We start from the raw sequence: 21796 nt of genomic DNA, 5'->3' as shown, positions 1-21796 counted from the left end.
AGATAGCAACTGAAGCACATAGTAACCATGGCTAAAATAACCAGCACGTAATGGGCATTCCCATTCCGAAGAGTGAGCCCCACTCCCCATGTTTTAACCTTACAGTATTTTCTGTTTCTCACCTTAAACCTTTAGGTAAAAAGCTTGAGAGCACTTTGTTGTACAGCAGAAACTAGCACAACATTGCAAAGCAATTATACTCCAATAAAGAAAAAAAGAGAAAGCAAGCTTGCAAGCTGTCCCCAGAGTGGGACCAGCTCAAGGCCCCTCCCCCTTACTAACACTGCAGTTCCAGCATGCCACCAGACCATGAACAGGGCAGTGAGGCAGCCTCAAGCAGTGAAATGCCACAAAAAGCTTAAATGGGTGATGGCAGACACATACAGCTTAACTGATGGAACCAACACAGTTAGAGAGGAAGATAGCTTCTCCTTAAGAAGTGCCCTCCTCCCCCAAAGAAAGTGTCTCAGATTACCAACACTCATCTAACGGGGCAGAAGACAGACAGCCGGACTGAGGCCATAAGTGTGCTGTCCCGGAGGCAGTCCCATCACACCATTTCATCTTGGTGACCATGCATCATTAGGAGCACCACCAAACTTCAGCGTCAATTGAGTTTCTGGTTCTAGTTTGGCTTCCTACGCAGACACATCTCTACCTAGTCACAGACATGCTCATGTGGGGGCCCCCTGACAGCAATCTCTCTCACTTAAATCTGCACTCTGGCCTGTCTCAAGTCTTGTAAGTTTGGTAAGTATGTGGACAAGAGATCTATCTGCTGGGCACGACTGAGGTGAAAAGCGGCCCCTGCAGGATGGTGCCTTCCCCAAGGTACCACCTTCACACACAAACACTCAGCCTGAGCACCCGGTGATGCCGGGCCCTGGCTGGGTTCCAGTCCCTGTCTTCATAAACTGGAAGCCCACCGTCAGTCCTGCTCACTAAGCAACATTTCTACCAGACTGCAACCTCTAACCTGGCCAGTTCCGGGCTCAGCCTGGCAGATAGGAGGCAGCCAGGCCTGACGCCCTGCATGGTCCTGGTGAGGTGCTACGGCCCCGACAGCCGTGACCGTCCAGGCCAACCAGCACAGCTGGGCCCTGGCGGTTCCCTCCCAGGGCTGTTTCGGGCCACGTGACGACTGGCCCGCCCCAAGTCACACAACCAGGAACTGGCAGAGCCCCTCCGACTGCAGAGCCCGTGCCCTCCGCATCCGGCTGCACACGGCCAGCTCCCGAAGACAAGCAGCTGCCTGGGGTGGCCCTTCCTTACCCGGTGGGACCACCTTCACCTCAGTGCTGCGGCTGACGGCCTGGCTTCCACGGTAGGCGCTGCACGTGTAGGAGCCCTCGTCCCTGGCCCGCAGGTTGTGGATCAGCAGCGTGCCGTCCGGGGACTGGTGCACACGGTGGCCGTCGGCCCGCACCGGCAGCCCGTTCCTGGAGGGGAAAGGATGCTGGGAGAACCTCCAGGCCCTGGCGGGTGCTGAGCTGGTTCTCCCAGGGCCGGGGAGGAGGCCGTCTAAGGCTCCCTCCAGAGCCACCCACTGACCCAGACACACTCAGGGCAAACCTCCTCCGAGCCTGGGGGATACTGGGCTATTTCCCACCTGGAGTGTTGGGGGGGCTCAGATTACACCAGGATCCCCAGTGCCTAGCGTCGTCCTGACATACTGCAAGGAGGAAGGGGGCATCAAACTGTTTGCTGAATGAATAAAAGCCCAGCAGACTTGGGGTAAAAGACCACCCAAAGCCCCCAGAGCTGAGTGGAGCCCAGTGTTTCTCAGCCTAGCAGAGCATCCGCCACCCAGGGGACATCTGGCAACACCTGGAGACTTTCTGTGGCCATGACGTGGGAGGGAGTACTACAGGCACCCCGAGGCTGGACACGGCTAAACATCCCCCAATGCACCCCGACAACTAAAACCATCAGCCCAAAACGTCGACAGTGCCGAGCCTGAGAAGCTCTGGTGTGTAGCCCGACCAGCAGAGAAGAGAGTGGTCCTGGTGGGGCTTCCCCATTAAGGGAGGCGGGCGCTGTAGCCCCTTCCCCTGGCACCAGGCCAGGAGCCGGGAGCAGACGTGAGGGGGAGGGGTGCAGGTGGCAGCAACGTTCTGCACAAAGGTGGGCCCCCCGGCCCTGGTTTGGGCTGTGGAGCTCAGGGTGAGGGCCTGAGGGCCAGGGACAGAGCCTCACCTGGACCATCGGATGTTCACGCTTTCTCCTGCCACCACACACAGCAGCCTGGCCGTGTCCCCTTCCGGCACCTCCATTGTGGAGGGCAGCCCTGTGATAGTCAGCTCCCCTGGGCCCAAGGAGGGGGCACTGTCAGCCACGGCATGCCCGCGGTGCCCCTCCTGACCCCAGAGGCCACTGGCCACACGCACCCGCCCACTCAGGCTGCGCCTCACCCAGCACTCGGAGCTGGACCCAGCGCTGGTCCCGGTCATGCCCGTTGAACGCGACACACGTGTAGAAGCCTCCATCCTCCACAGCCACGCGGCTGATGACCAGGGAGCCGTCGGACTGCAGCTGGTGTCTGGGGAGGCCAAGCACAGTCAGGTGGCGCCATCCCAAGGCTCCCAGTGGGTGGGAGAGGGGTCAGGGTCTCCCGTCCCCTGGTGAGAGGCTGAGTGGGCCCTGCCAGTCAGCGGGGTCTGACCACCCTCCAGCTGCTGGCACTCTCGTTTACTTAAGGACGCCTGACTTTAAAACCTGGCAACAAGCAAATCATTGCAAGTTTTCGGATACAAAATAATTCTGGTTTGGGTTTCGAGGTTTTTTTTCCTACACTCGTTTATTAGGCTCGGTCCTAGTTCAGTCACTTAGGAGCTGGGTGGTGTTAAGCTTCTGTGCGTCACACGCGGATAAAACAGCACCACTTTAGCTCTTCTGCACGTCACGTGAAAGAGATTAAGCCTCAGCACAGGGCCCATATATGTTAGCTCTTATGATTACAGCCAGAAGGGTGTCTGCCTCCACTTCCTCCCAACAGGCCGTCACCTGTTGGCTGGCTTCTTACAATTGTCCGCTAGCCACACTCTGGAAAGGCCCAGAGATCCCAGCGTGGTCTGCCCAAGGAGCCCTCCGCCCAGCAACCCCGTCCTTCAAGAGGCCCTGGGGTCGCGCTCAGGTCTGACCAGGGGATGGCATCTGCCCAGACGGGGCGGGGCCGGAGGCAGGACAGGGGAGGGGAGCTGAACAAACCTGGGGGAGGAGAGAGGCTGCCCGTCTCTCTGCCACTCGATAGTCGGGGGCGGGAAGCCCTCAGCACGACAGGTCAGCCGGACCCGCTGGCCCGGCTGGGCGTCCAGCACCCCAGGCTGGCTCCGGTCCAGACGCACCCTGCAGAGCAAGCATCACTCAGCTGTGAGGGGGCTCCTCGCCGCTGTCTCCTCCCGACCATGCCAGGGGACAGGCTCCTCGCCACTGCCTCCTCCCGACCACGCCTGGGGACGGGACCCCTACCCGGCCTCATGGGCCCCTTCTCCCCACAACCCTGACCAGATTCCGCTCTCCAGCCTCAGCTCTTTGTTCTGGTTGGGAGATATCGACAAGTATCTGGGACCCAGGCTCAAATCCAGCTCCGGCTTTCTCACCTCAGCCACCCAGAATTTCTGCGTCCTGCCCACCCTGCACCAGGTCCCTGACGTGGGCCCCTCCAGCCCTCTGCACCCGCTCTGTAAACTCCCTTCTTCAAGGCCGGCTCAGCCCTCTAGCTCCTGAGGCCGGGGGCCAGGACGGGCTCTGCTCCCCAGTGCTCGCGGTGGTGGGCAGGACTCCCCATCCCTGCTTCAGAGGTCGGGCTCCGGGAGCCACATTTGCCCTCCCCTCCCCTCCCAGAGCCCTGAGCAGGCGGCTGGCAAGCAGTGCTGAACACCACACCTGGTCAGGGGCCACGGGTGTGAGGCGGCGGCGGGGCCCCCGCGGCTGGGGTCCCGAGGACTGTGGTCCTGGGCTGGGTCCCTGGTCTCGGGGAAGTGCCTTGGTTCAGCCTCAGAAGGCATGGCCACGTCACCCCCTATTGTGAGGCCAGAAGCAAGGGGTGAGCTGTGGGGAGAAGCGGGTGGAAGAACGGTGCCCGTGAGGCTGGCGGGGGACCGACGAGAAGTGAGGGCCACACGGGGCAAGACGTCCGCCCCAGGCAACCTGCAGCGCCGGGGCCCAGCCGCCAGGATGCCACGGCCCGCTTCCTGCCCTAGTCCCCCAGGGTGGGGGCACCCTGGCTGGGACCCCCACCCTGGGGCCCAGAAGAACCCAAGGGTGGGTTAGGTGGGGTGGGGATGAGACCTGTGACGTGGAGCTGGACCTGCTGAGAGTGACGGTCTGGCCCGGGGCCACCACAGCTGTAGGTGCCCGCGTCCTCCGCCCTCAGGGGGCTGATGACCAGGGAGCCATCGGACTGCAGCTGGTGCCTAAGGGCGGGGAGGGGGCTTGAGCGCTGTGTCCTGAGGCAACAGTGAGCCTGGCTCCCACTGGAGGGGCTGCCCCCTGCTCTCTCACCCTCCCATCCCCGGGAATCGGAGGGGCTGGGCAGGGGAGCGGGCTGCATCCACCTGTCAGAGGAGACGGGCCGCCCGTCTTTCTGCCACCTTGAGTGGGGGTCTGGAGAGCCATCCTCCGGGCAGAAGAGCCGCACCAACTGCCCCACGGCTGCCTGCACCACAGAGGGCTCTGAGCCCGCCAGAGTGATCCTGGGAAGGTGGGACAGAGAGTCACATGAGGGCCAGCATCAGGGACTATCCCTTCATCAGTGCGTCCCCACAGCAAGCATGGTACCCCGTCATGGGTACCAGAGGTACCCCCAGGGTACCCATGGAAGTACCAGAGGTACTTCTCATGGAAGCCACTCTCCAGATGTCTGGGGAATCAAGAATCTCCCCTCCCCACCCCCAAAATACCCACAGGCATTGTGCCCTCAACTTGTTCCCGTAAGAGCACAGAACACGGACCTCCCTGGGGGTCCTGTGGCTAGGAAGCGCCTCCCAGTGCAGGAGACACAGGCTCAATCCCTGATCTGAGAAACCCACATGCCAAAGGGGAACTAAGTCCATGAGCCACAGCTACTGAAGCCCGCACGCCCGGAGCCCGTGACCCAGAACCAGAGAGGAAACCCTGCTCACCACAGGGAGAGAAAACCCCGCACAAGCACAGGCAAAAAAAAAATGAGCACAGATTAGGCCCAGGGCCCCAGGACGGACAGCGTGGGAGAGAAGCAGCTGGGCAACCAAACGCATGCCGGATCCCTCGGGAATTCAGTTTTGTTTTTAATCTTCCCAGTTCTCATTAATATGACACAGAGAGTGACGACGACCGGGATCCACACTAAACCTGTGAGATCATATCACCATCTTACAGGTCGAGAAACTGAGGCTCCGGGAAGCTGGATGACTTGCCAGAGGTCATGAAGCTCTGAAGCTTCAACTAGACAGGCCCTGGACCATACCCGCAAGATCTGCTGGAGAATTCAGGCACCACCATCCACCTGAACCTGGGCAAGCCTCATGTCTCCAAAGCCTGAGGTTCCCCACCTGTGGAATGATGGTACCAAAGCCCTCCAGCCGGAAGACTCCAGATGAAAGGTGGAAGGAGGCCCAGCTGATCTCAGGGTTTTAGCCCTAAAAGGCTCAGCCTCTGGCCTGCCTGCATCCCTATCCCCATCCCACCTGGGGAAGTGGGGGGCCTCACCTGTAGGAGGAGCCACGGGAAGGAGGCGCTGGTCGTCCTGCGTCTCCGCTCAGTCCAGGGGGACTGGGCCCAGTCTCCTGGCCCCAGGGCCCCTCTCCAAAGGCCTGTCTGTGGTCCGTCACCCCCGGCCCAGGCTCTTGGTCTTGCCACCGGAGGCCACCGGAAGGCAAGGGTCCTCTCTGGACCATGGGCCCCGGCCCATGCTGGCTAGCCTCCTGCTGGCCCCCAGGACCGCTGCTGCCACCATCTCCATGGGTGCTCTGGCCAGAGGCCCCCGCCCCGGGCTGGGGTCCCCGGCAGGCACTCACACACTCCTCTTCCGAGGCAAAGTTGTTGGCGTTGCCATGGCAGCCGCCATACCAGAAGCGGTTACACTGGCCCACGGAGGGGACGAAGTACCAGCGGGCAGCCCAGTCGGTGCAGGAGCCGTGGGCGCTGGGCAGCAGGCACCGCACGGGGTACGCTGAGGGGGGCAGGAAGCACGCAGGTCACCGGGACTCAGTAGGGAAGCTGCGAACGCAGCCCGGGACTCAGGAGCGAGGCCCTCCCCAGCTTCAGCGCACATCCACACTACTGCCGGGAGCTTGACTGACTCCAGGGACAGACTCTGCTCACTGCCCCGGGACCCCAGCAGAACCAGCCTGTTCTGCACCCCCAGAGCTGGAGCCCTGCAGAGGATCAGGGCTGTGACCTCCCTGGACGGGCTCCCTCGTGCTCCTCCCCACCCGACCCAGGCCCCCAGCGCACACAGAGCAGCCCCAGGGCCAACCTTTGACGTGCTTCGCGCAGAAGGAATACCCCCAGCCCTGAGCCCCCACAGGCTGCCAAGATGCCCAGGGAGGGGGTCCACCCTTGTTCCTGGGGCCCCTTAGCAGCTCAGAACCTTCTCCAGCCCCCAGCCTAGCCATCCTTCTCCACACTCAGATGTGACCCTCCAGACCCCCCACTTCAAGCCCCCCCACCCAGCTCCCTGCAGACTCTGCCCCCTGGCTTCCGGCATCCCCGGGATGGTCCTTAGCAGCTCCACGTGGGCATGTGCTCCCACCTCATGGTCCTTCCTCCAAGACGCATCTCAGGCAGGGTGGCCACCCCATCCATCCCAGTCTTGACCACCCCCCCACTGCCTCTGGAGGGGGCTGAGCCCCAAGGGGTAGCACAAGTCTTCCTTCTCCATGGACTCCCCACTGACCACGCTCCCGGCTCCCACAGGCAGCCAGGCGGCCACGAGTGCAAACTCAGGGGCGAGGATAACCTGTCGGGCAGAATAATCCAGCACCGTTCTCCAGCCCAGGACCTGGCAGGTGCCAGGAATATTGGTGGGAGAAACAAGTGGTAAGCCAGCCAGGAGGAAGTCGGGGGGCTCTGGGGGGGCGGGGCAGTGAGCAGAGTGGGACGAGAGCCTTCCCACCAATAAGGACGAGGAGGATCAGCCACTCACCAGAGCTGGGCTGGCCCACACAGCCTTCCCCCAGAGGACCTGCCGCAGGGGCCACGTGGTCATAGCAGCAGCCGAACTGGGAGCCCCGGCACTCGCTGGGCTCATTCTGCTGGGCCTGGGGCCGGTGGGCATTGGGGACCTGGGGAGAGAGCCCAGGATTGGGAAGTTAGATGGAGGTCTGGCTCTTGGTAGGAGGACTCCAGGCTGCTGGGGGGAGGATGGCAGGAAGAGAGAGGGACAGAACTATGACCCCATTGAGCAGAACCCCAGTCCTGGAGATCACATCCCGGAGAAGGTCAGACAGGGCCCGTCACGGAAACCTGTGCCTTCGAGAGGACAAGCCAGGCCAGCAAGCTCCAGGGACCTCCCTCCTCAAGGTCAAAGCTGCCACAAGCCCGCGTCACAGCAGCACTGAGCAGGCTTCCGGGCTGGACTCGTGGCCCTGGGGTGAGCAGACACTCACTGTGGAGGCCGCTGCTCTTGATCCTGGCCTGCCCCCGGCGTTGTCGCGTCCGTAAGAGCTCGTGCAGCCCGCCTGATGAGGCCCCTTGGCCGCGGTCACCCCATCAGGGCAGCACCCGAACCTAGAAAGACATCACAGCCCTGACCCCTGCCCCACCAGGGACCCTGAGTGCCAGCACCCCAGGATCCAGGCTCTGAGGCTCCCTGAGCCAGGGGGCTTGATCAGGTGAGGATCCAAGTCGGGACACAGGGGGGCCCTTGCGTGCAGGGCGAACCATGTGGCGAACCCCAGTCTCCGCCACGTCCACTCACCACGTAGGGGCTCCCAGGGAGGGCAACATGCAGACAATAAGCAGAGCTAAACTCTTAATAATCAACAGATCCTCAACTCACACATCCCACCACAAAACCAAGAAGGTGGAAAGTCACCTGAGGTCCCCAGACACCAGGTTCCCAGGGAGGTTTTACAGAATGGAGGCAGCTGGGAGGTGGGGCAGTAGAAGGGGTCAAAGGAGCCCAGGGCTTACTTCCCCTCCACCAACCAGCAGGTGGGAAGGAAGGCAAAGGAAGGAATGTATCGAAGCACCTGTGGGCCAGGCACCACGTGATTTGGTCCATCCTCACAGTGGCCCCAGTCAGTGGCTGTCACTGTTCCCCATTCTCAGCAGAGAAAGCCAGGATCAGAGAGGTTAAGTAACTTGCCCCAAGTCATACAGCTGTGTTGCTGGCTGAGTTGAGACTCACCCCCAAGCTGCTGACTCCAGAATCATGGCCCTTAGCACCCCAACCCGAGAGAGCAGGAGCCTGATTTGGATCACAGAGCTAGAATTCATACCCTACTTGCCTTCTCCAAGCCTCAGGCTATATCTCAACAGGCTGACCTCTGCAGAGAGAGTGGGGGGCTTTTTTCCCTAACCCAGCAGGTTAGGGAGATCAGCGGGAAGAAGCCAAGTCCCCAGTTCTGCCCAGACTGGGCAGCTCAGACACAACAGCCCTAGAGTTCCCACTCCTGAGCTCTGCTAACCCACCCTACCTGCTCTGAGCAAAGACACTGCCCTGCCGGCCCATCAGACACCCCGCAGAAGACACACGTTCCCTCTCTGACCTGGGGAGGGGCGAGAGGCACCCACCTGCTCTGCTGACACGAGGAGGCCCCAGGGCAGCCTTGCCACTGTGGCCCAAGGGACATGGTGTGGCCGTCGGGGCAGCACCCGTGGGAGCTCAGTCTGCAGTCGCGGGGCCCAGAGCCCGGCCGCAGAGGCTGCTGGTATGAGGAGAGCTGCAGAGACAGGGCGGGGCCCGGGGCTGACAGGAGTGGGCTCTGGTCTCCTCTGGGGTTACCCCGTGCTGAGGGCTGCTCCTGGGGTGCCCACCACTGGTCTCTGAAACCTAGAAAGAGGAGGAAATAAAAGATCCATGATGTCTCTGTTTGACTCCTCACCCTCTGTCTTCGTCCATGTCAGACCCTCCTCCACATCCCTTCCCCCCACAACCACTTGCCCCCCCACCCTCAACGTCCATCCCAAGGGCCCCCGGGGTTGGGGGCTTCCACCAAGCTTCTCACCTGAGGCAGAGGCCTCCCGTGGGCCCAAAGACATCCGGGGGTCCCTGGGGCTGGTGTGCACTTCCGGCATGCTGGGGACCTCTGCAGGAGCGGGGGCGTCAGGGCACAGGGGGATGGCCACCCCCCCAACATCTGCTCCCACCCCACCACTCAGGCAGGACCCGGGAAACCCAGGAGAGCAGAAGTGAAGAGCAGCAGGCTTGAGTTCTTGTCAACACCCTTCCCAGGTTTCAAAAGAGTCTCTCGTCACATAGAAAACGCCCGTGTCAAATGTTCAGCAAAGAGAAAAGCCGCGTGTAAAGAGAGCATTTACGTTTGATCCCAACAACATAAAAAATGGTAACACAAAAATTTTTAATTGGATTGAGGAAAACATAATCCAATTTTTAAATGGGCAAAGAACTTGAATATAAGACTTTTCCAAAGAAGACACAGGGATGGCCGATAAGCACATGAAAAGATGCCCAACACCATCGGCCATTAAGGAAACGCAAACCGGAGCCGCAAGGAGACGCCCCTTCGCAGGTACTAGCGTGGTTCTAACCAGAAAGACCGAGATCACAAGGGTCGGCGAGGATGAGGATGAGGATGGAGGAGTTCCCACGCAACTGCTGGTGGGAAGAAAGAATGGTGGAGACACTGGGGAACCAGCCTGGCAGTCCCTCAAAACAGTTACACGGTTACCATACAGCCCAGAAACTCCACTTCTAAGTATAAACCCAAGAGAGCTGAACACAGACACCCACACAGAAACTTCTACATGCATATTCATAGCATCATTATTCACTAAAGCCAAAAGGTGGAAACAACCCAAATATCCATCCACAGACACGCGGATAAACAAACTGGGAACATCCGTACGACTGACTGCAATTTAGCCATAAAAAGCAGTGAAGTCCTGATGTATGCCACAACTTAGACGAACCTCAAAAACATTCTGCTCAGTGAAAGCAGCCAGATGCAAGAGGCACGCTATTCCTTTCACCTGATGCACCTAGCACTGGCAAATCCAGAGAGACACAGCGATCCGGCTACCAGCGAAGAGGCTCAGGGTTAATGGCACAGAGACACAGCGATCTGGCTACCAGTGAAGAGGATCAGGGTTAACGGGGAGTGATTAATGGACGGGCACAGAGCACTTTTATGGGGTGGTGAGAATTTTTGAAACTAGAAAGATTGAGGGCAGGTGGAGAAGGGGACGACAGAGGATGAGATGGTTGGACGGCATCACCGACTCAATGGACATGAGTTTGAGGAAGCTCTGGGAGTTGGTGATGGACAGGCAGGCCTGGCGTGCTGCAGTCCATGGGGTCGCAAAGAGTCAGACACGACTGAGTGACTGAACTGAACTGAGAGAGCTGGTGGTCATACAACCTTGAGAACAAATAAGAGCACATTGTACACATTAAAGTGGTTAACTGTGTGTGATTGAATTTCACCTCAATAAAAAATTCCATATTAAAAACAACTGAATTGATAAATGAAGAGACAGAAAGTAGATGATGAAAGTGTAATTACAACAAAATAGTAATTGTAGAACTTGATGGTGGGCACATGACTGCTTGCCACACAGCTCTTCATCTTTCCTGTGTGATTAAAGTTTCTCCGCGTCTCTTGTCCAACTTGGCAAACTTACTCAATATCACGAACTGTACCGTTAGAATAGGTGAATTTTATGGTGTATGATAATTAACCTCAATAAGGTTTTTAAAAAGATTTTTCATCACAAAATGTTACAGAAAAAATGCAAAAGGCTGTAGAGAAAATGAAGACAACAGGCATTTTAAAAAATGATGCCCAAAATAATACTAGCACGATATGGCTAAAATGCTCACAGTGATTACGAAACAGACTCACCACCACAGAGAACAGAGCTATGGTTGCCAAGGGGAGGGTGGGAGTGCGGGGTTGGCAGATGCCAACCACTACGTAGAGAATGGATAAACAACACGGGCCTACTGCATCCCACAGGGAGCTGTATGCAGTATCCTGCGATGGACCATGCGTGCTAAGTCGCCTCAGTCACGTCCAACTCTGTGTGACCCCCTGGACTAGAGTCCGCCAGGCTCCTCTGTCCATGGGATTCTCCAGGCAAGAAGACTGGAGCCATGCCCTTCTCCAGGGGATTGAACCCGTGTCTCCTGCAACTCCTGTATTGCAGGAGGTTCTTTACCGCTGAGCCACCAGAGAAGCAAAAGAGAAAAGAATACAAAAAAGAATGAGTGTCTGTGTATGTGTGTATATTAAAAAACTGAATCACTTTGCTGTACAGCAGAAACTAACACTGTGTTGTCATTCAACTCTACTCGAATAAAATAAATAAAAACCCCGAAATGCTCACAGTGAAAGGCTCTGCATGCTCTGTGTGTGTGTTCTGCCAGGGGGCTGGGTGAGGGGGGTGCTTCCTTCTATTTGTCAGTGTTTTTCAAATTTTCCACAATAAACATATTACTACATAGTGGAACAAAGTTACAAAAAAAAATAAGTGAAAAGTCCATCTCCATAGGGACTACATCTCGCCAGTCCCAGGGAACTTTTAAAAATAATAGAGTTGGAAGATTCTGGTAGATATGTGGTCAAATCTTTGTTTTCCATGTATTGCCCATCCCACCTGGGCCAAAAGCTCAGACAAGGTTGATTCAAATTGTCTCCCTGGTTCTGGTCTCCTGTCGACATTTGGCCGAGGGTTCATGGTCCCCAGCCAGCCTGGGAATTCCGGCTGTCCCTCCGTGGCTGGGAAGGCAACTTTCCGCCAAGCCCATCCTGCCTCTGTCGCACGTGAGGACTCCTATGACTCTCTTCTGCCATCATCTCAGGCTTTAACTCAGAGTCTGGGGTCCCTTCCCACACGCCAGGGGCTTCAGGCTGTGCTGGCCAGCGCCCACCCCTCCATTCCTCAAACTCTGAGCATCTGCAGCCTGCTCCCACTCTCCCCACTTCAGCCTGACCCTCAAGGCAGGCACCAAATGTCCTAATGACCATGGTGTCACTTCAAGCCCCTAAACTTTCAACGGCTCCCCTGAGCCTATCAGACAAATGTGAGGCATAGCCAGAGGCCCTCAGCATCCTCCCGGCCTTAAGAGCACCCCCCTGAAAAGACCTGTCACAACCCCCCACCCCACCCTGGGCCAGTGCCAGTCCTGGCTCCTGACTGGTCTCACAGTTACTGAGCACTGGAGATGGGGCCAGAGTGACCGAGAAACTGAATTTCAAATTTTGTTGAATCAGAATTAAATTTACAGTTTAAACACTGACACTTAATTCATTTATCAGAAGATGCTTCAGTATGTCTGGGACAAGTTGGGTAGATGAGTCTGCTTTTTCAACTGGATATCTCATGACCTCTAAATTGAGACCGACTACACCAGTGGGATTCCAGCGTCTGAACTGAGATGTGCTGTAAGTGTAAACTATACAGTGGACTTCGAAGATTAAAAAAAAAAAAATATTGTGAAAAAAAGAATATAAAATATCCTACAATTTTTATATTGATTCCAGGCTAAAAATATTTTATTGGGTTAAATAAAACATATTATAAATGCAGACTCTTTCTACCCCCTTCTGATGCCTATGTCAGAAGCTTTCTCTATCTCCTTTATACTTTAATAAAACTTTATTACACACACACACAAAAAACCATATTATAAATGCAGATTCACTTCTTTTTACTTTCTAAAATGTGGCTCTTAGAAAATTTTTAATGACATGTGGGCTTGTTTATTTCTACTGGCGTGTGCTGTTCTAGAAAGGGGGAAGCAGAACTGTCCAGCGTGTCAGCTCTCAGACACCCACCCCTCAAGGGGAGCCTTCTTTGGACACTCAACCCCTCCTCCAGGGCACTTGCCAGTAAGCACTATAGCACTAAAGTATCCAAAACAGTAGGAACCACACAAATTCTAAATTCTCACCCACAAGTGGACTTCTGTGGAGCCCCTAGAAATCACAGGATGAAAATGTTCATACACCAAATGTCACTGGGGTTGGGGGGGGAAGCAGATACAGAAATCACAGATACATTACAAGGAAACACACTAAAGATTTATCCAGTAACCGCTGGGATCAAGGCCAATTTAAGTTTCTCTATATATACTATGTTTCTAATTTCTCCAAACCTTCTACAACGAACACACATTATTTCTATAATTATGAAAATAGCAATGCAGGTTTCTTTCTTTCACAACTCACCCTGGCCTGAAGCTCTCCTTCCATTTCCTTCCTTTCCGAGTGAATGCCTCTTTGGGGCAGGCTTCGGGCCACCTCTCCCAGGAAGGTGTCCAGGGTCCTGGGACACCGAGTGGCTCGAGGGAGCTGGACTTGTAAGGGCTGAAGAACCTCCTGCGCGTGCAGCCCGAAGGCCAGGCCCAGGAGCCCAGCCCAGGCCCCACAGGGCCTCACCACGACTGCTACCCACACTCCATACGGATGTGAGAGCGGGACCATAAAGGAAGCTGAGCGCCCAAGAATTGACGCTTTTCAACTGTGGTGTCGGAGAAGATCTTGAGAGTCCCTTAGACTGCAAGGAGATCAACTAGTTAATCCCAAAGGAAACCAACCCTGAATATTCATTGGAATGATTGATGCTGAGGCTGAATACTTTGGCCACCTGATGCAAAGAGCCAACTCATTGGAAAAGACCCTGATGCTGGGAAAGACTGAGAGCAGGAGGAGAAGGGAATAACAGAGGACGAGATGGTTGGATAACTTCACCAACTCAATGGACATGAGTTTGAGCAAACTATGGGAGATGATGAAGGACAGGGAAGGCTGGCACGCTGCAGTCCATGAAGTTGCAAACAGTAGTCCGTGACTGAACAAGAACTTCATTTATGGAGTATTGTGTGTGCGAGCACTATGCCAAGAGATCACCACAAGCCTGGAAAGTCAGTCTCCTTAACCCCACTGCACAGCTGGGCCAGCGGAGGATCAGAAAGGAGAGACCCTTGCCTAGGGTCACACGCCTGGTCAGCAATAGAGGGGAGATTTGAACCCCTCCATTAGTTAGCCGTTGACTCTGGGCCACCGGTTCTTGGCCACCTTGCCACGTGCCTCCACTGGCATCCTACCATTTCCCCGTCATTGGCACGTCAGGGCCAAATACACCTCTTTGCAGTCTCAGAAGGCCACTCCCCTGGCCACCCCTGCACAGCCCCAGCCCACACCTTCCCCCAATAACACTTCCTCAAACCAAATAACCTGATGGCCTGTGTGCCCCTTGTCCTACAGCTCCTCACGATGGGGACACCTTCTTTCCCAGTGAGGATGGGGGGCGAAGGGGGTCAGGAAGGCAGAGGCAATGTGAAGGAGACTGTCTCCTTCTCTGCATTCAGCCCTTCAACAAACATTTACTGAGGACCAACCACGTGCCAGCTAGGTTCTGTGGGGGTATAAACAGGAAGAAAGAACAGCAAGAATAGTTTCAAAGAATAGCAAGGAGAGATAAGAAAGACTTCCTCAGTGATCAATGCAAAGAAATAGAGAAAAACAATAGAATGGGAAAGACTAGAGATCTCTTCAAGAAAATTAGAGATACCAAGGGAACATTTCATGCAAAGATGGGCTCAATAAAGGATAGAAATGGTATGGACCTAACAGAAGCAGAAGATATTAAGAAGAGGTGGCAAGAATACAAAGAACTATACAAACAAAAAGATCTTCATGACCCAGATAACCATGACGGTGTGGTCACTCACCTAGAGCCAGAATGTGAAGTCAAGTGGGCCTTAGAAAGCATCACTATGAACAAAGCTAGTGGAGGTGATGCAATTCTAGTTGAGCTCTTTCAAATCCTAAAAGATGATGCTGTGAAAGTGCTGCACTCAATATGCCAGCAAATTTGGAAAACTCAGCAGTGGTCACAGGACTGGAAAAGGTCAGTTTTCATTCCAATCCCAAAGAAAAGCAATGCCAAACAATGTTCAAATTACTGCACAATTGCACTCATTTCACATGCTAGCAAGGTAACACTCAAAATCCAAGCTAGGCTTCAACAGCATGTGAACCAAGAACTTCCAGATGTACAAGGTGGATTTAGAAAAGACAGAGGAACCTAGATTAAAATGCCAACATCTGCTAGATCACAGAGAAAGCAAGAGGATTCCAGAAAAACATCTACTTCTGCTTCATTGACTATGCTAAACTTCTGACTGTGTGGATCACAACAAACTGTGGAAAATTCTTCAAGAGATGGGAATATCAGGCCACCTTCCCTCACTCCTGAGAAACTTGTACACAGGTCAAGAAGCAACAGTTAGAACCAGACATGGAACAACAGACTAGCTCAAAATTGGGAAAGGAGCACATCAAGGCTGTTTAACTTACATGCAGAGTGCATCAGGCTAAATGCTGGGCTGGATGAAGCACAATCTGGAATCAAGATTGCCGGGAGAAATATCAATAACCTCAGATATGCAGATGACACCACCCTAATAGCTGAAAGCAAAGAGGAACTAAAGAGCCTCTTGATAAAGGTAAAAGAGGAGAGTAAAAAATGGCTTAAACTTTAACATTCAAAAAACGAAGATCATGGCATCCAGTCCCTTCACTTCATGGTAAATAGATGTGGAAACAATGGAAATTGTGACAGACTTTATTTTCTTGGGCTCCAAAAGCACTGTGGACAGTGACTACACCCATGAAATTAAAAGACACTTGCTCCTTGGAAGAAAAGTTATGACCAACCTAGACAGCATATTAAAAAGCAAAGACATCCCTTTGCCGACAAAAGTCTGTATAGTCAAAGCTATGGTTTTTCCAGTAGTCATGTACAGATATGAGAGTTGGACCATAAAGAAGGCTGAGTGCTGAAGAATTAATGCTTTTGAACTGTGGTGCTGGAGAAGACTCTTGCAAGTCCCTTGGACTGCAAGGAGATTAAACCGGTCAGTCCTAAAAGAAATCAGTCCTGAATACTCATTAGAGGAACTGATGCTGAGACTGAAGCTCCAATACTTTGGCCACCTGATGGGAAGAGCTGACTCGTTAGAAAAGACCCTGATGCTGGGAAAGATTGAAGGCAGGAGGAGAAGGGGACGACAGAGGGCAAGGTGGTTGGATGGCATCACTGACTCAATGGAGATGAGTTTGAGCAAGCTCCGGGAGATGGTGAAAGACAGGGAAGACTGGTGTGCTGCAGTCCACGGGGTCACAAAGAGTCAGACACGACTGAGGAAATGAACGACGTAACAGGAAGAAGGAAGCGGGCCTGGCCCTCAAGCAGCTCGTAGCTAGTAGGCCTAACAAGCCACGCACAACCATTGCAGCGCCCAAGTGTGCCAGCAGTCACAGAGAGCTCTGGGGGTGACGGAGAGGTGCTGCCTCCCAGGGGGCCACACGGCTGCCCGGTGAGGCTGCCAAGAGCTGGCCTTTGCGGACGGCAAAGGCCTCACACACGGAGACCTGAGAGGAGGATGGTCCAGGGGGCTGAGGGCACAGGCGCAGGGGCAGGAGGTGCTGGCCAGGCTGCCGGCAGGGCTAGAGGCTGGGCCAGGCTCCAGCTGCCCCTCCCCGTGCTTACCTGGAGGGAGATCGCAGGGCTGCGTGTTGCAGGCCTCCACGGCCGGGGGCTTGGATGGCTGCAGGCTCCCACAGCGGCCAGGGGGCCCAAGGGCACAGACCACCTGGCGCCTCCGAGTGCCCGAGCTGCAGCTCTTGGAGCACTGAGGACCCCAGGAAGGGAGTGAGAGAGAGAACACACCGCATGGGGGGAGAGACCCTAAGGCTGGGGGGTGCCCATAAGGCAGGGGGAAGGGGAGATGCCTGAGTCCTAGAGTCAGACCCAGGGTCCAGGACTGGACAGTGGTGAAGGTGAGGGGGGAGGGGGAAGGAAGAGGGGGGGAGGGGGAAGGAAGAGGGGATGATGCCCAGGGATCAGGACTCAACAGTGGGAGAGGGGGGAGGGGGGAGGGGGGAGGGGAGGGGAGGGGCAGTACTCACTAGACCCCAGGCGCCCACGTGCCAGGCCTGGTCACTGAGCGGGGGACAGTCGTCATGCACACAGGGCTCAGTGAGAGGCGGACGGTCCTCCAAGGAGCAGGCCGTGGCGTGGAGCCGAGACCCCTCGTCACCCCGGCAGGTGACACTCCGCCTCCGGACCCCCGCACCACAGCTGACAGAGCACTGTGAGGACCGGGCTGTCAGCGAGAGCTGGTCCTCGCCCAGCTGGAGGCCCACCAGCCTGGCATGGAGGGCACACAGCACTCCATGGCCCCAGGCCCAGAGAGGCCGAGTCACCCTCCTGAGGTCACACAGCCTGAACAACAGTGGCGGACACCGGGCTGAAGTGTGTTTTCCTTTATTTGCAACTGCTATACACATAACTGGCCAGAAGCAGTGACCAGCAGCCCCAGGCCCTCCCTCGCCCCCAAACAACATGCCCGGCTCCTTTCCCACCCGCCCTGGACCCTCGAAAAGGAGGAACAGCGCTGGAGCAGGGATCCAAGCCCCTGCTCCTAGCCCCAGCCTTCACCACAGCCTCCGGGACCACCTGGCAGGTCCCTTCTCTCCCAGGAGCCACTTCCCCTGAGGATGACAAGTCTTTCAGAGTTGCCGGCGGCCACCCAGGCCCACCACCCCGTCCCAGAGGGGCCGGGCTCACCTCGCTCCAGGGCTCCACGCTCCAGCCTGCGCAGCGCTGCAGGTTGCAGGCCCGCGTGCCCGGGGGCTTCTCAGGCAGACCCTCGCACTCAGCATCCTCAGCAGCCTCCTGGGCACTGGCCCCATCAGACAAGACACAGTAGACGGAGCGGGACTGGGAGCCGCCCCCACAGGAGGCCGAGCAGAGCGTCCAGGGCCCCGTCTTCCAGCTGGTGGGGAGCAGGAGCGCACTGAGGTGGGCCCTGCAGCTGGGTCTGAGGTCCAGGCCCAGGGGGGCGGCACCCAGGAGCGGAGTGGGGACCCCCCTCCCCAGCCCATCCTCCGAGCATCGGGCTGTCCAGGTGAGGGGCAGAGAACCCTGCCCAAAGGCCTAGGTCCAGCCCTGCTCACCATTCCCACCACTGTGCCCGGGTCCCTATAAACACGGAGCCTGGCTGCCTCCCTCCCAGGGCTCCTGTCCTCACATGGACCCCTTTCTCCTTCTCACCAGGTCACCATCACCCCAGCCAGACTCCACTCCCTCCAGGTCTGACCTTAGTGGAGGGGGGCATCTCCCTGAGGGGACATGCTCACCCATATGTGCAGCGGCCCCTCCCAGCCCTGGGCCCCAGGACCTGGACGATAGGACCATCCCCATCGCATATGCAAAGCCAAGCCTACCACCATCCCAAGAGACCAGCTGCCTGCCACCAAGGCCACCGGGTGGAAGACGGCACAGCCCTGCAGGGAGCCAGCGGCCCGAGGATTACCTGCTCCTGCACACACGCTGGGCCCCAGCAAGGTGCCACGCTCTGGGCCGGTGCAGGTAAGAGGTCCTTGGTGCACAAACAAAGGCATCGCCAATGCCCTCAGGCCCCTGGGCCCAAGCCCTGGTCCACTCCTTGGCATCCGCCAATTTCCTGCCAGCTCACACCAATGGGGCCTCTGGTACCCACACCACCGTCCACCCCCCCGCCATTAGCCTGGACATTCTGGGCACTGTGTGGGCTCACAAGGGTGGACAGAACCACTCAGGGTCTCACACTCAGGCCCCCCACTGCCTCCTCCCCACCCAGCTGCAGCTATCAGGAGCCCCCCAGCCTCCTGCTTTTCCCAACACCTAAAGCAGCTCAGGGCCTCCACCCCCTTCCCACCGAAGAGCTTGGGCCCTGCCTGGGCAGAGGGGCGGGCAGGGCCTCACCGCTTGGTGTGTGGGCAGGGCTGCAGGCTGCAGGGGCGGCGGTCAGCTGGCCGCGACTGGGGCTGGCACAGGTGCTCAGGGTAGACCTCGTTATCCATGGTGCAGAACACCCAGCGAGTCTGCTGACCTGCAGAGGCCCGGCCACAGCAGGCAGCTGGTCAGTCCACATTCACCCAATGCATTCTCTGGGCCAGGCTCCCTTCTAGACACATCCTGAGTGTCACCTTGTTCGAGGCTCAGTGACCCCCCTGGGTAGGTGGCCATCACCACGTCTGAGCTCAGAGAGCTTTCTCTGTGGGTGAAGAAGCCCCTCTCTGACACCTGGTCACTGGCTCCAGGCCCACCCTCCACCACCAAAGGAATACCATGTCCTAGGAGATGCCACTGCCTCCAGGAAGCCCTCTGGTTCGCTTAGCTAAGGTAGGGGCCCTTTGTCGAGTCCCCCCACTCCTGGGTTTCCCCAAGGGGGCCCCCCGTGACATGCAGATGTTGCATCTACTTGTCCACCTCCCTCCCATGGCTGGAGCGCCTGCAGAAGAGAGCTGAGCCCTGCACACAGCCACGCGCCACCCCCGACCCAGGCCACTGCCCTCACCTCCACCACATTCAGTGCTGCAGTCGCCCCACGAGCCGTGGCTCCAGCTGAAGCCGGGCTGCGGGGCACCCAAGGGCAGGTGGTACTCGAAGTGCACGCCTGGGTTGGGCTCCTGGCTGATGAGCTGTGCAGGAGGGTCCCCATTGAGGCTGGATGCCAGGGGGCCGCCCCTGCTCACCCCGAAGCCCTCCTGCCAGCCTCTTGGGGGCCAAGTGCTCACCCCCCACTCACCTCAATGACCAGGGGCTCCGAGGTGGGGCCTCGGGCGTGGAGCCGCTCGGGCGCCAGGTCCCCTTCAGCTCCCCGCTCATAGTGCAGGAGGGTGCTGGCCACGGGCAGGGCGCGGGCACCCTCGATGGTCCAGTGTCCATTGAGGTAGTATTCGCCACGGATGCTCTTCACCGCTGCGCCGGGGGAGCACCCCAGTCAGCTGCCAAGGCAGCACCCACCTCCCTGCCACGGCGACAGCCCCGCCTCGGACCCCAAAACTGTCCTCACCCAGGAAATTCCTGCTGGCTGCCGCTTCCTCGATGCGGATGCTGGTGGCCCCCATGGGGACGATGAGGATCTGGTTGTAGCCTGAAGGGCAGAGACATTCTGGGACCACCAGCCACAAGGAGGAGTTGGCCCTGAGGCTGCCCAGTGCCTGGCCCCACAGGTGGGGTCGCCAAGTGGGACACAGCAGGGCCGGGGCTTGGGAAAGTGTTTCTGAAGGAGGAAATGCCTGCACAGAGGATGGACGGGTCCAGCACCCAAACTGATGGGAGGGGAGGGGAATGGAGGGGACAGATGGGGACGATGGGGGGAAGGGGAGGACATGCCCAGGCATCACTGGATAAGTGGGTGGCGATCCTAGCATGAGCCCACAGGCTCCTGGGCAAGGGTTTGGCCTCCACCCTGAGGTCTTCACGACCTGAGCACCAGATCACACCATCTCGGTGTTGTGCCAGCGAGCAAGATGCCAGGAAGGGGCATGCGACAGATCCCGGTCTGAACTGTCTGCAGACCCCACAAGGATCGCACCTCTGCTGAGGTCATTGGCCTCAAAGACGCCCGTGACAGGGTAGCAGGTCGTGCTGTCACCCCCGCACCGCAGACACTTGTCCTCCTCCTTCGACGAGTCCAGGTGGTGGTCACAGCCAACGACCTGCCAGGCGGAGGTGAGAGGAGATGCGAGAGACCCAGGGGGGGTCACGGTCACACCCGGACTGGAACCCTGGCCGCCCGGCCAGTCCCAGGAGGTGCGGTAACCATTCGCTGGCCAGGGGCGCCGAGTTAGCCTTGAACCTGGCCGGTAGCTGATCATCCACCTCTCCTGCCTGCACGGCGCCCGCGTCCCCTTCTCCGGCAACAGCACCTCATTTTCCTTCGGAAGCCACCTCTCTCCCACAGCGTGTGGACATGGCTTCCGGGCAGTAGTGTCGGGCTGGTCAGCAGGCTGTGCGCTTTGCTCAAGGCGTTCGGGGGAGCCCCAGGTGAGGGCAAGCCAGAGGCAACCCCGCGTTGCTGGCACTTCTGGGAACAGCGCCCCTGCCCCAGGGAGCGGCCAGGCTATGACAACAGAAGCCTGGGGCCACTGGGCCATCTTCACAGCTCACCAGAAGAACTCGCCAACCCTCAGCGGACCCAGAGGAGAAGAAAGCCAAGCGAGGAGAGATTTTCCAGAGCATCAGCCAGGCCCCTGCAGCCAGCCAGCCCCTCCCTCAATGGCTTTTTTTCCCCCTTAAGTCACTTTTACTTTTACTAACTTGCCACCCAGAAGCTTCCTCTTATTGTTGAGTTTTCAAAGGGCAAAGGTAAGAGGGCCACAGGACATCAGAGATGCAAGGCACCTTAGAAGCTAGTCTTGAGAAGGCATCATGGTCAGGAGAGCCTCTGGTGGGGGGCAGGTGGACATCCTGTAATGAGCCCCAAACCTGCTGGTGGGGGTGGCGGGGACAACTCACCCTGCAGCTGCCATCCACACAGATGTCCCGTCTGCCAGGTTCACAGGGTGTCCCGTCTACAACGGCCTCCTTGTGCTTGTAGTAAAAGCTCTCCCCCTTGGGGATGCAGTTCAGCTCACATTTGTTGGGGGCTGCGGTAAGCAAGAGGGGCGAGTTGAGATGCTAAGTGAGGTTGAAGGCCTGTGCGAGCAACAGCGAAGTGTGGGCAGGGGCCGGAAACAGGCACACACGTGTGTGCACACACACACAGGGAGAGGAAGCCCACGCCATCACATCCCCAGTGGCTCAAAATCCCACCACCGTCACAGAGGGAAAGGATCTTCTCCATGAA

The 21796-nt window shown here is 57.3% G+C and overlaps 1 protein-coding gene across 4 annotated transcripts in view; it reads right to left on the bottom strand.

Moving 5' to 3' along the window:
- PAPLN (papilin, proteoglycan like sulfated glycoprotein) overlaps window positions 1-21796 on the bottom strand; it is a 37755-nt gene that overhangs the window by 3751 nt on the left and 12208 nt on the right. For 2 of the 4 annotated variants that reach the window (XM_027552351.1, XM_027552350.1), the window contains exons 6-27: window positions 21466-21596; window positions 20543-20666; window positions 20018-20098; window positions 19751-19923; window positions 19520-19643; window positions 18925-19051; window positions 18494-18559; window positions 17746-17953; window positions 17085-17267; window positions 16666-16807; window positions 9153-9233; window positions 8719-8977; window positions 7590-7710; window positions 7127-7265; window positions 5689-6151; window positions 4557-4694; window positions 4291-4415; window positions 3886-4021; window positions 3208-3345; window positions 2412-2539; window positions 2197-2305; window positions 1273-1439 (exon numbers count right to left, since the gene is read on the bottom strand). In XM_027552351.1, the coding sequence (XP_027408152.1) occupies window positions 1273-1439; window positions 2197-2305; window positions 2412-2539; window positions 3208-3345; window positions 3886-4021; window positions 4291-4415; window positions 4557-4694; window positions 5689-6151; window positions 7127-7265; window positions 7590-7710; window positions 8719-8977; window positions 9153-9233; window positions 16666-16807; window positions 17085-17267; window positions 17746-17953; window positions 18494-18559; window positions 18925-19051; window positions 19520-19643; window positions 19751-19923; window positions 20018-20098; window positions 20543-20666; window positions 21466-21596 (3363 nt within the window). Of the gene's footprint in view, window positions 1-1272; window positions 1440-1609; window positions 1673-2196; window positions 2306-2411; window positions 2540-3207; window positions 3346-3885; window positions 4022-4290; window positions 4416-4556; window positions 4695-5688; window positions 6152-7126; window positions 7266-7589; window positions 7711-8718; window positions 8978-9152; window positions 9234-16665; window positions 16808-17084; window positions 17268-17745; window positions 17954-18493; window positions 18560-18924; window positions 19052-19519; window positions 19644-19750; window positions 19924-20017; window positions 20099-20542; window positions 20667-21465; window positions 21597-21796 lie in introns of those variants that run through there. The other 2 variants (XM_027552353.1, XM_027552352.1) reach the window with 2 other exon arrangements.

Source organism: Bos indicus x Bos taurus, chromosome 10 (genome assembly GCF_003369695.1).
Source record: "Bos indicus x Bos taurus breed Angus x Brahman F1 hybrid chromosome 10, Bos_hybrid_MaternalHap_v2.0, whole genome shotgun sequence".
Lineage (NCBI taxonomy): Eukaryota > Metazoa > Chordata > Mammalia > Artiodactyla > Bovidae > Bos > Bos indicus x Bos taurus.
This window is presented reverse-complemented; position numbering and strand designations above follow the sequence as displayed.